Source organism: Buteo buteo, chromosome 1 (assembly GCF_964188355.1).
Source record: "Buteo buteo chromosome 1, bButBut1.hap1.1, whole genome shotgun sequence".
NCBI lineage: Eukaryota > Metazoa > Chordata > Aves > Accipitriformes > Accipitridae > Buteo > Buteo buteo.
In genome coordinates this window covers 699020-713273 of record NC_134171.1, presented here as the reverse complement: position 1 = coordinate 713273, position 14254 = coordinate 699020, and the positions used below count along the sequence as shown (strand labels likewise).

The 14254-nt window shown below is 66.7% G+C and overlaps 1 protein-coding gene across 2 annotated transcripts; it reads right to left on the bottom strand.

Moving 5' to 3' along the window:
• Nucleotide 1: 1 nt before the first annotated feature.
• NAGK (N-acetylglucosamine kinase) lies at nt 2-4194 on the bottom strand. Of its 2 annotated transcripts, XM_075040534.1 has the most exons (10): nt 4141-4194; nt 3511-3595; nt 3175-3273; nt 2915-3056; nt 2694-2804; nt 2497-2609; nt 2202-2289; nt 1750-1847; nt 1583-1661; nt 2-1487 (listed from the first exon to the last, which is right to left on the bottom strand). In XM_075040534.1, exons 1-10 carry the CDS (start codon nt 4167-4169, stop codon nt 1300-1302), a joined length of 1032 nt encoding a protein of 343 aa, XP_074896635.1. In that variant the 5' UTR covers nt 4170-4194; the 3' UTR covers nt 2-1299. The 2 variants fall into 2 exon arrangements, with proteins under 2 accessions (XP_074896635.1, XP_074896718.1); XM_075040617.1 differs by lacking the exon at nt 3511-3595 and having other exon boundaries at nt 4141-4169.
• Nucleotides 4195-14254: the final 10060 nt, after the last annotated feature.

Below are 14254 nucleotides of genomic sequence, written 5' to 3'. Positions count from 1 at the left end.
CAAAGACCCCTGCACATGAGGTTTGCTCTTGGCCACGACCAGCCCAGTAACTACAGCAGCGGCAAACACATTCACCACTCAAGCGTTAGATGGCTCTGCTGGAGCTGGGTTTGAGCGTGTGCCCCTGATTTGCTTTTCTTTGATCAAGTTCAGAGGCAGCTTGAAGCTCCTGGAGGATTTTCCTCCTTCACTCCCGCGGTGGTACTGTTCCCGGCCGTGGGATCGCTGGCTTCCAGCATCCTCTGCCGGAGGCTGGGGCTCTGTGGAGCTGGCTGGGCAGAGCCTGAAATGCCTGGAGGAGGAAACAGCTCTGGTTTATGCCTGGTCAGGACCTTGGCACTGAGAAAATGAAATTTAAAAAAAAAAATAAATTTGGAAGCCAGGGGAGATGATTCCCAGCATCAAGGCCACTGCCCCTTCTGCTGCTTCTTCCCCCCAGCTGGACACAGGGTATTTGCAAACCACAGTGCCCGGGCCCACGGCTTCATCCTGCTGCTGGATGAGGACGTTGGCATACAGAGGAGGCTTGCTGGGACACTGCTGGCGGATCCAGGCACGGAGCAGCCTGCCGTGGCAGGGTGAGCCTGCAGGATCAGCCCCACTCGGGATGCCTCACTCCATGCCCATCCCAGCATCTTCCTGGAAGGAAGAGGCAGCTTTGGGGTTTGTGCTTTAGGTCAGGCATAGCCCCTCGCTGCTGATTTAAAACAAAAACAAGCAAAAAGAACTTTCCTCCTTTTTTATTTTTTTTTCCTTTTGAATGAAGACCAGCCCCAAGAAAGCTGCTAGAATTCACACAGGCACACCAGCCCCAGCCTTCCCCTTTACTGGGGCCATGGCTCGCCGTTAGCACCGAGTCCTTCCCCCTGCTTGCCCAATGTCGGCATTGCTCCCTCCTGTTCCACTTGGATCCAGCTGCCCCCCGAGCACCAGACCCCCTCCCTGCTCAGCCTCCGGGCAGGCGTGGGCAGCACCCCATCCCCAGACCCACAGCTGCTGCAGCCCATCCTTGGGCACCGAAACAGGAACCTTCAAGGTCCGTTTTTCTTCATTTTCCAACGTCCCCACCACAGCTTGGAGCACACACCCCCCCAACCCCTGCACTGAGGTCGGTTCCTCTCCTCGTGGCTGCTGAGCCACGCTCCCAGCCCCACGCTGCCCCATCACGCCCATTTCCCTTTGGGCAGTGCAACCATTTTATTGCCAAATTACAAAACTCATTTGTCCAAATCCCCCTGCTGCCCTGTGCGGAGGGTCCCTCCCTCCCCGGGGATGGGAGGGAGCCGTGGGGGGCCACAGCTAGAAGACGTGGGTGTAGAAGACATCCACGTTGCCGGCGTAGTCCAAGGGCAGAGCCTGGCCGATATTCCTGGCACCCAAGCGGGCCCCCCCCAGCGCCGAGGAGCGCTTCAGCTTCAGGAGGCTGAACCGGGAGAAGACGTGGCCGGGGGTCTCCTCCCGCGCCTGTGCCAGCACACGGATGAACCCTGGTGGGGGGGACACATACAGAGGGTTGGGGTTACGGGGGACCGCAGGACACCCCCCCACCACCACTCCCAGCAGCCCCCATCCCTCCGCTCACCCGCCTGCATCCTCTCCCAGCTATTCCAGACAGAGCCCACGCAGACGATGGGCAGCCCCAGCTCCCCCAGGAACAGGCTCTGCAGGGGGAAGAGGGTCAGCGGGTGAGACCCAGCACCGGGACCCCCCCCACCACGCACCCCCCTCCCCATCCCCGTTGGCTCTCACCCTGTCGATTTTGGGCAGCACGGCGACGACATGGCGAGCCAGGACTTCGCCTGCCTTGTTGAAGATGTGGCAGCAGAGCGGGTCCCCAGCCTGGGCACCTGGGTACAGGGGTCAGGGGGGGAGTGGGACAGGGACCTGGGACCCCCCACCCACACCCCTGCACCCACCGGGGCTCGTACCCGGCTCCCACAAGCCAGGCGGGGCTGTGCGGGGGGAGCGGCACGTCCCCCCTCGATGAGGGCAGAGGATGCTCGGGGCGAAGGGTGCGCTGGGGGCAGAGACCGGGTCTGGGCAGCCGTCACGGGGAGGGACGGCAAAGGGGTGACAGGGGGACCAAGGGTGGCAGGGACGGGTCACCCTGATCGCCCCAAGGATGGGCTGCCCTGGGACCTGGCCCCCCCCCTCCATACGACCCCTTCCCCCTGTGACCCCCGGAGAAGGGGCTTCCCTACCCTCCGCCAGCTTCTGGCAAAACCCCGCAAACTTGGACTTCTCGAAGGTGCGGTAGAGATGCGTCAGGAGGCCCATCCTGTCGGATATCTGTAATGCCGGGGGGGGGAACCCCCCAGTGAGCCCTGTGTCCCAGCTGCCAGCCCAAGGGATCCCTCCCTGGACCCCCACCGCCCCAGTGCGCAGCCTGGAGCATCCCCCAGACCCCACCATCATGGGCTGCAGCCCAGACCCCGGCACACAGTCCAGAGCCCCCCCCACCCCTCCCCGGGACCCCCCCAGCAGCAGCAGCAGCACCTGGAAGTAGTCGAACATGGCCTGCTTGACGTAGCCGACGTCGTGGGGCGGCACCTCCAGGTTGTCCATGCAGTCGAACACCATCTTCACGGCTTGATGGGCGATCCAGTACGCTGCGGACGGAGCGAGGATCCGGCTGAGCCCCCCCACCACCACCACCCCGCCGGTGGCCCCCCCACCGCCACCCCCCTGCTCACCTGAGCCTTCGTCACCCATCATGTGTCCCCAGCCGCCGCAGCCCGTCTCCGACCCGTTGGGATTGATGAGTTTGCAGTTGGAGCCGGTACCCGAGATCAGGACGATGCCGCCTTGCAGGGTCAGAGCCGGCGGAAAGGGGGACGGTGCGGTTGCCCCCTCCCCAGCACTGGCACGTCCCCCTCACCGTCACCCCCCCGGGGGGGGCCAAGCTGTCCCCTACCGTGGTCGGTGGCGGTGGCCATGGCCCCGACGGCGTCGTTGGTGATGTAGTAACTCTGGCTCAGGTGGGGGAAGCGCCGGTGTAGCTCCTCCGTCATTTTGCCGATGGCGTCTTTCTGGTCACCCCCGCTGAGGGACAGCCCCTGTCCCACGCCGGAGGGTCCCCGTCACCCCTGGGGAGGGGGGGGACGGGACACAGAGCCCGAGCATCCTTGGGGAGGATGCTGGTCCCAGGGGAGCACGGTGGAGGGGGGGACTCACCAGCGAGCGGAGGGGGACGTGGGGGTCAGCCCCGGCTTTGGTCTTGGCCTCGCTGACCATCCGCTCGATCCTCTCCAGGCACTTCTCGGAGCCGACGAGCTGAGAGCCGAGATGGGGGGGGGGACAGGGACACACTAAAGCCCCCCCATACACCCCCCCCAAGCCAGGCTCCATGCCTGGGGGGTCCCGCGCAGCCAAAAGCTCTGCTGCCAGCAACACCCCGGCACCTTCTGCGGTGGCCTCATCCCACCCAAGCACCCCAGCAGCTTGGGGACAACCAGGGTGTCGTGTCCCCCCCCCGGCCCAGGCTGGGTAGGGGGGTGTCCCCCAGCTCACCCAGTGGTTCGTACAGGGTCCCTCCGTCTCGGCCAGGATCCGGCCATCTCCAGAGACCACCACCACCCTGGAGTGGGTGCCCCCGCTGCGGAGAGAATAGGGGGGGGGCCGGCTGCCAGCACTACCCCATGCCCCCCCCCCCCATCCCCGATCCCCAGTGGGGAGGGGGGACCCCTCGCACCCCGGCTCTGCATCTCCCCAGGGACCCCCTGCAGCCCCCTAAACCAGCCCTTGGGGGTGCTGGGGGGGATCGACCAGAATGTAGGGCCTTGGGGGGGGGTCACACCAGGATGGGGGTCGCTGGGGGGGGGCTCCTGACGCCCTCATCCTGCCCCACCGAGCTCGGTCCCTGGCCCCACCCTGCATCGGGCAGGAGGGGTCGGGGGGGGGCAGGAGCCGGTCGAGGTGGGGGGGGGGCCGGGCCGCCTCCCCACCTCGACCGGCTCCTGCCCCCCCCTCCGACCCCTTCTGCGCCCCCCACCCTAGGCTGGGGGTAGCCGGGGGGGGGGCAGTAGGGGTCGGTGAGGGGGTGTCCGGCTTCAGCCCAGGGTACCCGGAGGGATCAGGGTACGGGGGGGGATGCAGAGCCCCGTGGGGACACCCCACCCCCCCCGCGGCGCGACCGCTCACCCCTCCACGCCGCCGAAGAGCGACGCCATCTCCGCCGGGACACGCCCCGCCCTCCCCGGCTCCTTGGCCACGCCCTCCCCCCGCGGCACGCCCCGCCTACGGCTCCGCCCCGCTCCCCGCTCCCGCCTCCGCCCCGCTCCGCCTCGCCCCGCCTCCCTGGGTCCTTGCCCCGCCCCTCCGCCCGCCCCGGGTCCCTGTGCCGCCCCTCCGACACCGGCTTTCCCCCCCCCCGCCGCCCCGTAGCCCGGTGGAAACCTGTGGGATGGGGTCGGGGGGGCGCGGGATCGTTCCCGGGGGCCATACACGTGCAGGGGTGCGGGATCACGCGGGACACAGCTCTGCGTACTCACCCGGGACACAGCCCCACGCGTGCACCCACCCGAGACACAGCCCTGCCTATGCACCCACCCGGGACACTGCCCCACGCCCTGGTACCCCCCGGGATCTTGCATCCGAGCAAAAGGGGGGTCCCCCACTCCAGCCTCCCCCACCAGCCATCTCCCCCCTGCGGGTCCCGGCAGTGGGGTTGAAGCTGGGGGTCGTGCCCGTGGGCCAGAAGCCACCACGGCACCGAGGTCCTCCTCTGTCCCCAAAGCCCAATTCTCCCGTGGGGGGGGGGGGGGTAACAGGACAGTGGCAGGGGCTGGGGTCCCCCTCCCCGTGAGCCGAGACCCCCTTCCCCTCGTTAGAGCATCGCTAACGAGTGCGGGAGCGGCTGTCAGCTCCCATCAGCCGAGGCCCGGCCGAGTGGCAGACGGGGGGCACGGGCGCAGCTGAGCCCCTCCTCGGGCACCGCGGCCCCTTCTGTGGGTGACGGCGGGTGACAGCCGCTGCGCCCCGCCGCTGCCCCCGCGCCGGGGGCTGAGGTGGGGGGGGCGATGGAGGGAGAGGATGGCGGCGGCGGTGGGTGGATGGAGGGGATGGATGGTCTCGGATGGATGGATGGAGAAGATGGAGGGATAGAGGGATGGGCAGATGGATGGATGGCTGGGTGGAGAAGATGGAGGGATGGAGAGATAAAAAGGATAGCGGGGTGGATGGCTGAGTGAGTGGAGGCAGAAGGCAGGCAGGTGGACGGACATGGATGGATGGATGGAAGGATGGAGAAGATGGAAAGGCAGATGGATGGAGGGGATGGAGGGGCGGATGGAGAGCTGGATGGCTGAGCAGTTGGAAGGATGGAGAGGATGGAGGGGCGGATGGAGAAGGCAGAGGTGTAGATGGATGAAGAGGATGGGTGGATGGAGAAGATAGAAGGGCAAAGGGATGGAGGGGGTGATGGCGTGGCTGGAGAGGATGGAGAGGTGGATGGCTGAGCAGATGGATGGACGGACATATCAGAATGGAAAGAGGAGGTGGGGGAAGATGGGGCAGGCAGGAGCAGGTGAGGCAGGGGGTGTCACAAGATGGGGATGACAGGACAGAGACTGGGTGGCAGCGAGAGGTGGCCCAGCACGGGCAGGATGCTGGTTCCAGTCTGGCAGGACAGAGCAGACCATCCCACGCGTGGCCCAGCGACGTTGCTGCTGCTGGGGACACCAGTGGAGCAGCCAGCCCAGGACTGGGGTCAGCTCCCCCCCCGCCTGCCAGCTCCAGCCCTTCTGGGTCTCCCCTGTGCTGTGGGACACAGGGTGAGACCTGGGGCTGGGGGGGGGCCTCATCCCCAGTGAGGACCCTTCTTCCCGGCACTGGGGAGTGCCCCATGGCCATGGGGTGCTGCAGATGGACCCAGTGGAATGGGGACTGTGGCCACCCCACTCTGCATGGCTCTGCGGACAAAGATGCTCGGGGTATCCAGATCCTTCCCAAGCATTTTACAGGGTGGGGAGCCCCAGGGGGCTGCGGCTAGGACCCCCCAAGGCCAACACGGGGTGCAGGGAGCACCGGGGGCACCGGGGAGCCCCCAAAAAAGTCCCCAGCTACCCCAAAGATGGGGTGGAGAGGAGCGGCAGGGGAAGGGTTAAGCTGCAGTGTGTGTGTGTGTGTGTGTGTGCAGCCCCTGAGCCCCTGAGCCCACCGCCCTCGTGCCCTCATTAAGTCCTGGTGGCACCAGGCTGTCTGGGGACAGCGGGGACAGGGGACAGGGGACAGGGACGGGACCCGCTGCCTTTGTCTCAACTTGTGGCAAAGTTTGAGCGGAGCCGGCGGCGGCGGCTGCAGAGGGGCCGGGAGCTGTGGGTGAGTCTGTGGGGCCGTGGCGTGCGTCCCACAAGGCCCGTGGGATGGGACAGCGATGTCCCTGCGTGGGCTGGATGCCACCCTTGGAGACGGTGGGGTGATGCCGGCAGCGCCCTGACTGCATCCCGATGCCCCGCTCGGGGATGGGGACTGGAGGGCAGCGGTCCCCAGCACCTCCCGACCTCGACCCCAAGCCCATCCCCAACCCGGTGGCGGTGGCTCTCTCCATCTCGGATCTGACCAGGGCAAGAGGTGGCACCGGTCGGACCGAAGCCCAGGCGTGTGGGAGACGCGTGGGCCCCGCACCGGCTCGGGGTAAGACACGGCGATTTGGGATTTGCGGGCAAACAGGCAGCAAATGTCCTCGGTGCCTCCACCGCACCCCTCCGCAGACCCCCCAGACATGGGATGCGGGAGTCGGGAATGCTCCAGAGGACCCCCCGATCCCACCGGACCCTGGGCATCCCTGGGGTGGCTCCAGCCCCGAAGCCGCCGTCGGTGCCGGACGGGCATGGGGAGGGCGAGCGAGGACACCGGGGCGGAGAGAGGACGTCGGCGCGTAGGCTGAGCCCCGCTTCGTTAGCTCGGGCTCAGCCCTGCTTCGTTAGCTCTCGCCCGAGCCCCGCTTCGTCCGCTCGAGCATCCCGTGGGTGCCGGGGGTCGCCGGCTGCCGTGCAGGACCGAGCTCGGGAAGCAGAGGAGGGAGAGGTGGGAGGAAGGCCCCGCCATGGCGGCCGGGAGCGGGTTTATTCTGCTCTGCCGCCCTCGGCGCCGGTGTGGAGACTCCGATCTTGGAGTGGCTGAGATATATTTTGGGGGTCCGGATCCGTCCCGCTGGCCGTGGGTTGGAAAATGGGCTGCGGCGGTGGGTGGGCTGGGTGCGGCGCTGAGCCGGGGACCGGAGCCAGCACCAGCTCCGTCCCGGGGACACCCTGCATGGAGGAAGAGGCCGGTGAGCAGCAAAATGGGGCTTGGGGTGATGGTGGGATGGGGTCGGCGGCTGCCCAGCTTTGGGGGGCTGCAGAGGGGCTGGATGCTGCCCCATAACCGGGCAGCCCTTGGGGCCGGATTCGGGGTGACCTGGGAGCACCCACTCCTTCAACCCATCCCCATCCCGGCACGGCGGTGCCGGGGCTGCGGTGCGTCCCGGTTGGGTCTGGCACAGTGCAGGGCCACCTCTGTGCCACCAGCACTGGGACCAGCGGGACGAGGCACCGGCCAGGAGAGCTCTGGGAGAGCAGAGCCGCAGACATGAGGGTGAAGCGGGCCCTGTCCGTCTGTCCTTCCCTGCACCCGGCTGCCTTCCTCCGGCTCCCTGACCCCTCTCCGATCCCAGAGATTCCGTCTGTGCGGTAGGTTCTGTATCCGTCCCATTCCCATAGCGTCCATCCATCTGTCTGTCTGTCCATTCTTCCACCTATCCATCCCTCCATCCACCCATCCATCCATCCATCCACTCACCCACCCATCCCTCCATCCCTCCATCCACCCACCCATCCATCCATCCATCCATCCACCCACCCATCCATCCATCCACCCATCCATCCACCCATCCACCCACCCACCCATCCCTCCATCCATCCACCCACCCACCCATCTTTCCATCCATCCACCCCTCTTTCCATCCTTCCATCCATCCATCCCGCTCTGCATCCACCCCTCCATCCATCCCTCCGTCCATCCACCCGTCTGTCCCTCCCTCCATTCATCCATCCACCCCCCCCCTCATATTTCCAGCCCCCTGAGCCTGCCCAGGGGACGGGCTGAGCGCGGGGTGTCACAACCAGCCAGACCGTGGCTGCACCCACCCGGGGGGGGTCCCTGGACCCGTCCCCCTTGGAAGGGGCTTGTGTCGGTGGCATTTGTGCTCACGCTCTGCCACCTTCCACCCAGACATCTGTGAGGGGACGTGGAGGTGAACTCTGGAAAGGCACGTGGGGCACGGGGAGGTGGCACGGGGGGACGTGGGGGAGGCAGCGTGGGGGTCCAAGCTTGGGCAGCCGTGGTGGGGTCGTGGTGCTGGGGACACCCGGGGTGGCTCCCGTGGCACCGGTCCACGCCGGGGAGCTGCCACACATTTTGGGGAGCGGTGGTGGCTCTGAGGGCCAGGGCCAAGCGCAGGGATGTGCTCGTGACCTTTCCACTGGGGAATGTCACCTGTGTCCATCACCCACGGAGCACAGACCACGCTGCCCTGTGGACCACGCTCCTGTCTTCTCCAGCCAGCGGCAGAGAGAAGCCGTGGGGATGGGGACAAGGATGGGGCGGGGGACAGGGATGGGGACGGGGATGGGGATGGGGACAGGGATGAGGACGGGGATGGGGATGGGGAGAGGGATGGGGACAGGGATGGGGACGGATCCTGGCTCCCCTCAGGTGAGGAGAGATGCCCTTCAACGCCCCGACACGGAGCGGGTGCCCGTCAACATCAGGCCGGACCCTCGACCCCTCTCCTACACCAAACCCCCCTCCCACCCTCCAAGCCATTTTGCCGACTCAGCGTTTCCCAGCCCCGGCCCCCTCCCTGTCCCCCCCCAGCTCAGCCCCAGCGTAGGGGTCCCAGTGTTGGGGGGGGGTGTCGGGGCCATGGAGCCGCTTTGCAAGAGGCAGAGCATTAGTAAGGGCAGAGGGCGGCTGAGCTGCTGGACGCTGCTCGTTAAAGCTGATCTGTGCATCTCTAATTGATCTTATTGCAGGGCGGGGCTGGGGGGGGGGGTAGGATCCCCCAGGACAGGGGCACCCCCAGGCCACCCTGGGACAAGGCACCTTCAGTGCATCCTTTACCTCCCCGTGCCTCAGTTTCCCCATCTATAGGAAGGCGCGCGTGCGCTCACACGTGTGCACGAGCGTGCACGCACGCGCGTGGGAAGGCGTGCGCTCGCACACCGGGCTGCCTACGGGCACGGCTCCTGCCTCCGCCGTGACCCCAAAGAGGGGTGCCAGCTGTGGGGTCCCGGGGTCACCCCGTCCCCCCTTGTCGCCCCGTGTCCCCTCGTGTCCCCTGTTCGGCGGGAGGGCGGTTGGCGCCCGGCGTGGCCGCGATGGCCGGCGGCAGAGGCGCACGCCTGACCTAGTTAGCTCCCGCGCCGGCAGCCGGCGGGGCCGAGCTCTGAAAATGAGTTAATAAACTCCGAAGGAGGGGTCGTTTTTTTTTTTTTTCCGGCTCACAGGAGGGATTTAGAGCTGGGCTGGTGTCACCGGGTTGGCGTCACCAAGCTGGTGTCACCGGGCTGCCCGCCGTCTCGCCGTCTCCCCCGGGCACGGAGCTGCTGGCTGAGCCGGCGAGGCGGTGGCACCTGGGGGTCCCACGGTGCCGTCGGGGGGGGACAGGCCCCCTGCACCCATGGGTGTCCGTGGGGCCGTGCTCACGCCACCGCGGTGGGGCCGTACTGGGCATCTCCCGGCCCTTCCCAGTGCTCGCTGGGAGCCGGGGCTGAGCCCGGAGCCGAAGCCCGGAGCCGGCGGAGGGGCTGAGGTCTCAGGGCGCGATGTTGGGGTGCAGGGGGGTGTCCCCTAAAAAAAGCCCCTTCTCACCCCAGTGGGTGCAGAGCTGGTGCAGGGCTTGCAGGAGGGTGCCGACCCCATACTAGCCACCCGAGAATCCCCCACACACCCACCCACCCGTGGCAGGGGACCCCCAGCATCTGGCACAGGCAAGGATTCGGGGCTCGGTCCAGGAGACCAGAGCCCACAGGCGGTGCCGGGTCTGCCCCCCCCCCCCGCTTTGTGCCCCCACGTCCCTGTGGGCGCAGGGGACCCGGTGACGGCTTTGGGTGGCGTCAGGGGCCGCTAAGCCCCAGGAGGGCACCTGGGCTGGGTGCTAAGAGGGATCAGGGGCTCAGGCAGATCCCAGCCCCGCTAATCCCCGGCTGACGCAGCCAGAGCCCCCAGCCCCCCCCCCCGGCCCCCAGCCACCCCAGCACCCAGGGGCCGGGGTTGCCCACGCGGATTCAGGGTCGTCGGTGGGTGCTGGTGGGTCCGATGGGTGCTGGTGCGCGGCTGTGCCGAGTGGGTGCTGGTGCCACGTGGGTGCTGATGTGCAAGTGGGGTGCTGTGTCGGTGCGGTGGGACACCATGTGAAGGGGGGGGGGTGTTTGTGGGTGCACCGGGGCACTGTGCGTGAGCAACGTAATGCCGCGCGTGCAACGGGATGCCCTGCGTGTGCAACGGGACGTGACGCGTGTGCAACGGGGTGCTGAGTCCGCGCGACAAGCTGCAACGCCCGCGCGATGGGATGTCGTGTGTGTGTGTGTGTGTGTGTGTGTGCGGTGGGACGCGATGCGTGTGCGATGGGGTGCGACGCGTGTGTAATGGGGTGCGACGCGTGTGCAATGGGGTACGGGGTGGCTGTGCCCTGGGGGTGCAGCGCTGCAGGCTGCGGGGCCACGCTCCCCCCCAGGGCATGGGCATCCCCCCACCCGCCACGTGGGGCATTCGTGGGTGCTGGGTGGTGGGTGCTGGCCTGTGGGTTGTGTGCAGGATGAGGCGCAGCACCCCTCACCCCCATGGGGGTCTCTGGGGGGAAGAGGGGACCCGAGGCAGAGCCGGTGCGTGACGATGCCCTGGCAGCGTGCCTGTGTCCGTGCACCTGGAGCTGCGGACCCGGAGCTGCGTCCCAGGGCCGGGCTCGGTGGTGTCACCAGTGGGGCACCCACTGGGTGGGCGTCATGGGTGCCCTGTGGAGAAGCCCCCCCAGGAGCTCCCCGCTCTGTGTCCCCACCAGGTGGGAAACTAGAGGGCAGTCCAAGCTCGGAAGAGGTGCGAGCGGCGGCTGGACACCCCACTGAGGGGAGATGGGACCCCCGAACCCCAGCCGAGGGGAGACGGAGACGGGACCCCTGAACACCCACCGAGAGCAAGAGGGGTGGCATGGGCACCCTGTGAGTGATTGGGGAGAGGGGCAGGAGATGGAGCAGAGAGAGAGGGCTGTGAGGGATGGGGAGCACCCCAGGTCCAGGGGAGCACCCCAAATCCAGGTGGGAGCCCCAGGGCGTCCCCCAGAGCCAAGGGAGCACCCTAAATCCAGGTGAGTATCCCAGGTCTGGGGGAGCACCCCAAACCCAGGTGGGAACTCCAGGGCATCTCCAGAGCCAGGGGAGCACCCCAAAGCCAGGTAAGCATCCTAGGTCCAGGGGAGCACCCCAAATCCCAGTGGAAATCCCCGGGGCCTCCCCCAAATCTGTACGGGCACCCCAAGACCAGGGGAGCACCTGAAGACATAGATTTTTTCCCTGCAGGGGAGCTGGGGACAACAGGGCAGTGGGGAGCCGGGGGATGCAGGGGGGGTCCCTTGCACCCCCAACAGGCAGCTGAGCTCTCCCGCTGGGACCAGCACCCCGCAGGACACAGCCGGGGTGGGGGTCCCTGGGGCACCTCACCAGCCCTGCCAGGCTTTCGGCCACCTCCTTCTGCCCGCCGTGGGGTCCCTCCAGGAGGAGCATCCACGGGCTGGGGGCCTTGGTGGCGTTGCATGGGACATTGTGGGGCAGGGGCATGGGGGGGCCCTCTTGTACCACCCCATGGGGATGTGCTGGGGTCCCCCAGAACCTCATGGGGATGTGCTGGGCTCCCCTAAAACCCCATGGAAATGTGCTGGGCTCCCCTAAAATCCCATGGGGACGTGCTGGGGACCCCTAAAGCCCCATGGGGATGTGCTGGGCTCCCCTGCCACCCTGTGGGGATGTGCTGGGCTCCCCTAAAACCCATGGGGATGTGCTGGGCTCCCCTAAACCCCCATGGGGACATGCTGGGCTCCCCTAAAATCCCATGGGGACATGCCGGACTCCTTTACCACCCCATGGGGACATGCTGGGCTCCCCTAAAACCCCATGGAGATGTTCTGGGCTCCCCTAAAATCCCATGGGGACATGCTGGACTCCTCTACCACCCCATGGGGACATGCTGGGCTCCCCTAAAACCCCATAGAGATGTGCTGGGCTCCCCTAAAACCCATGGGGAGGTGCTGGGCTCCCCTAGAACACCATGGGGACATGTTGGACTTCTCTACCACCCCGTGGGGACATGCTGGGCTCCCCTAAAACCCCATGGAGATGTTCTCGGTTCCCCTAAAACCCCATGGGGACGTGCTGGGCTCCCCTAAAACCCCATAGAGACGTGCCGGGCTCCCCTAAAACCCCATGGGGATGTGCCGGGCTCCCCTAAAACGCATGGGGATGTGCTGGGGTCCCCCTTCCCATTGGGGCTCCTAACGCCGCTCCTCCCTCACCCCATGGCCTCTCCCCTCCCCGAGATGTGGCGACCTGGGGGCGAAGGGAGCGGGGTGCCCCCCACCCCGGGGTGCCCCCAGCACTGGCCGGTGAGCGGAGCAGAGCTGACAGGCTCACATGGCCCGGTCCCCAACTGCGTTGCATTCACAGTTCGGGGAGCACGTCAAGGCTAAGGGGAGCTGACAGAAAAACCTTTACTGGAACAAACGGGAATATAGTATCAGGCAAGGCTGACCGGAGCGTGAACCGCAGCCCAACACGGAGCAAATTAGCATCAACCAAAATAGCAGGCAGCTCCGGCCGCTTATGTGCGAGGTACCAAATGCAACTGGCCTGTCAGGCTGCATCAGGGCAGGGATGCATAAAGAATGGGGCTCAGCCCCGCGCAGCCGCTGCCCCCCTCTTCCTGCCTGTCCCCCCCCTTCCCAGACCCAGAGGGTTGGGGGGGGTGTGGGAGGCATCCTGGTGTGGGGTTGTGTGGGGTTGGGGAGAGCAAAATCCATGTCTGTGGGGCTGGGGGGGGCTGAGAAAGCTCCATCCGTGGGGATGAGTGGGGCTTGAGGGGGGCAAAATCCCCTCCATGGGGATGCTCAGGATATGGGGGGGCAAAATCCCCTCCATGGGGATGTGTGGGGCTTGGGGGGCAAAATCCCCTCCATGAGGATGCTCAGGTTGGGGGGGGGCAAAATCCCCTCCATGAGGATGCTCAGGTTGGGGGGGGCAAAATCCCCTCCATGAGGATGCTCAGGATGGGGGGGGGCAAAATCCCCTCCATGGGGATGTGTGGGGCTGGAGAAGGAAGATATCCCGGTCCATGGGGATGCACGAGACTGGGGGGGGCACAAAGTCCTCATCCATAGGGGTGCACAGGGCTGGGGAGGGGCTGAGAAACCCCTATCTGTGGGGGGTTGGGGGGGTGAAAACTCAGGTCCATAGCGAAACCTGTGGGCTTGGCTGATCCAGAAAAACCCTGTCCGTGGGGGTAAGCAGGACTGGGGGGTGGCAGGCAGGATCCGTGGGGATCCATGGGGGGGAAACCCCCCCACGCTGGTCCATGAGGATGAAGAAGGGCTGGTGGGGTTGGAGAAACCCGGATACCTGGGGATGCCCAGGGATGTTGGGGGGGCAGGAGAGCAGGAGTCGGGGTGCCCCGTGCCATGCAGGCAGGGAGCAGGGAGGCAGAGAAAGAGGTGGGGTGGGGAGGGGGGGGGGGAGCAGCAAAAAGCTCTGTCAAATACATAAAGAGCTGGAAAAAAGAAGGGAAAAAGCCGGTCGCGCCTCCTCCCGGGGTGCTCTGGCACATTAGTTGTGCTTGGGTGCCCCGGCAGCTCGGGCAGGGAAGGCAGCTCCCAGCGGGGCACGGAGATGAACTTCGCAGCCATTTTGTTGTTGGGTTGAACTAGGGGGGAAAAAAACCCCACCCCAAAATAGCCCTCGCGCAGCCCAGCCCCGCAGATGGCGTGGGGCCATGCCCACCCACCCACCGCAGCACACAGAGGGTCCCAAAGCCCCTCACCAGGGCCAGGTGGGACCCCCAGGGCCCCTCTGGACCAAATCCTGCACCCTCTGGTCCCCAGCATGGGGACTGAGCACCGCTGTGTAAGCATCCCCTGAGGCTGCGGGCTCCAGGACAGGGACACGGTGGCTCGGGGACCCCGATGCCGGTGGGATGGGGAACGGGGTGACGTGGGTGCTGTGCTTGGGGGCTG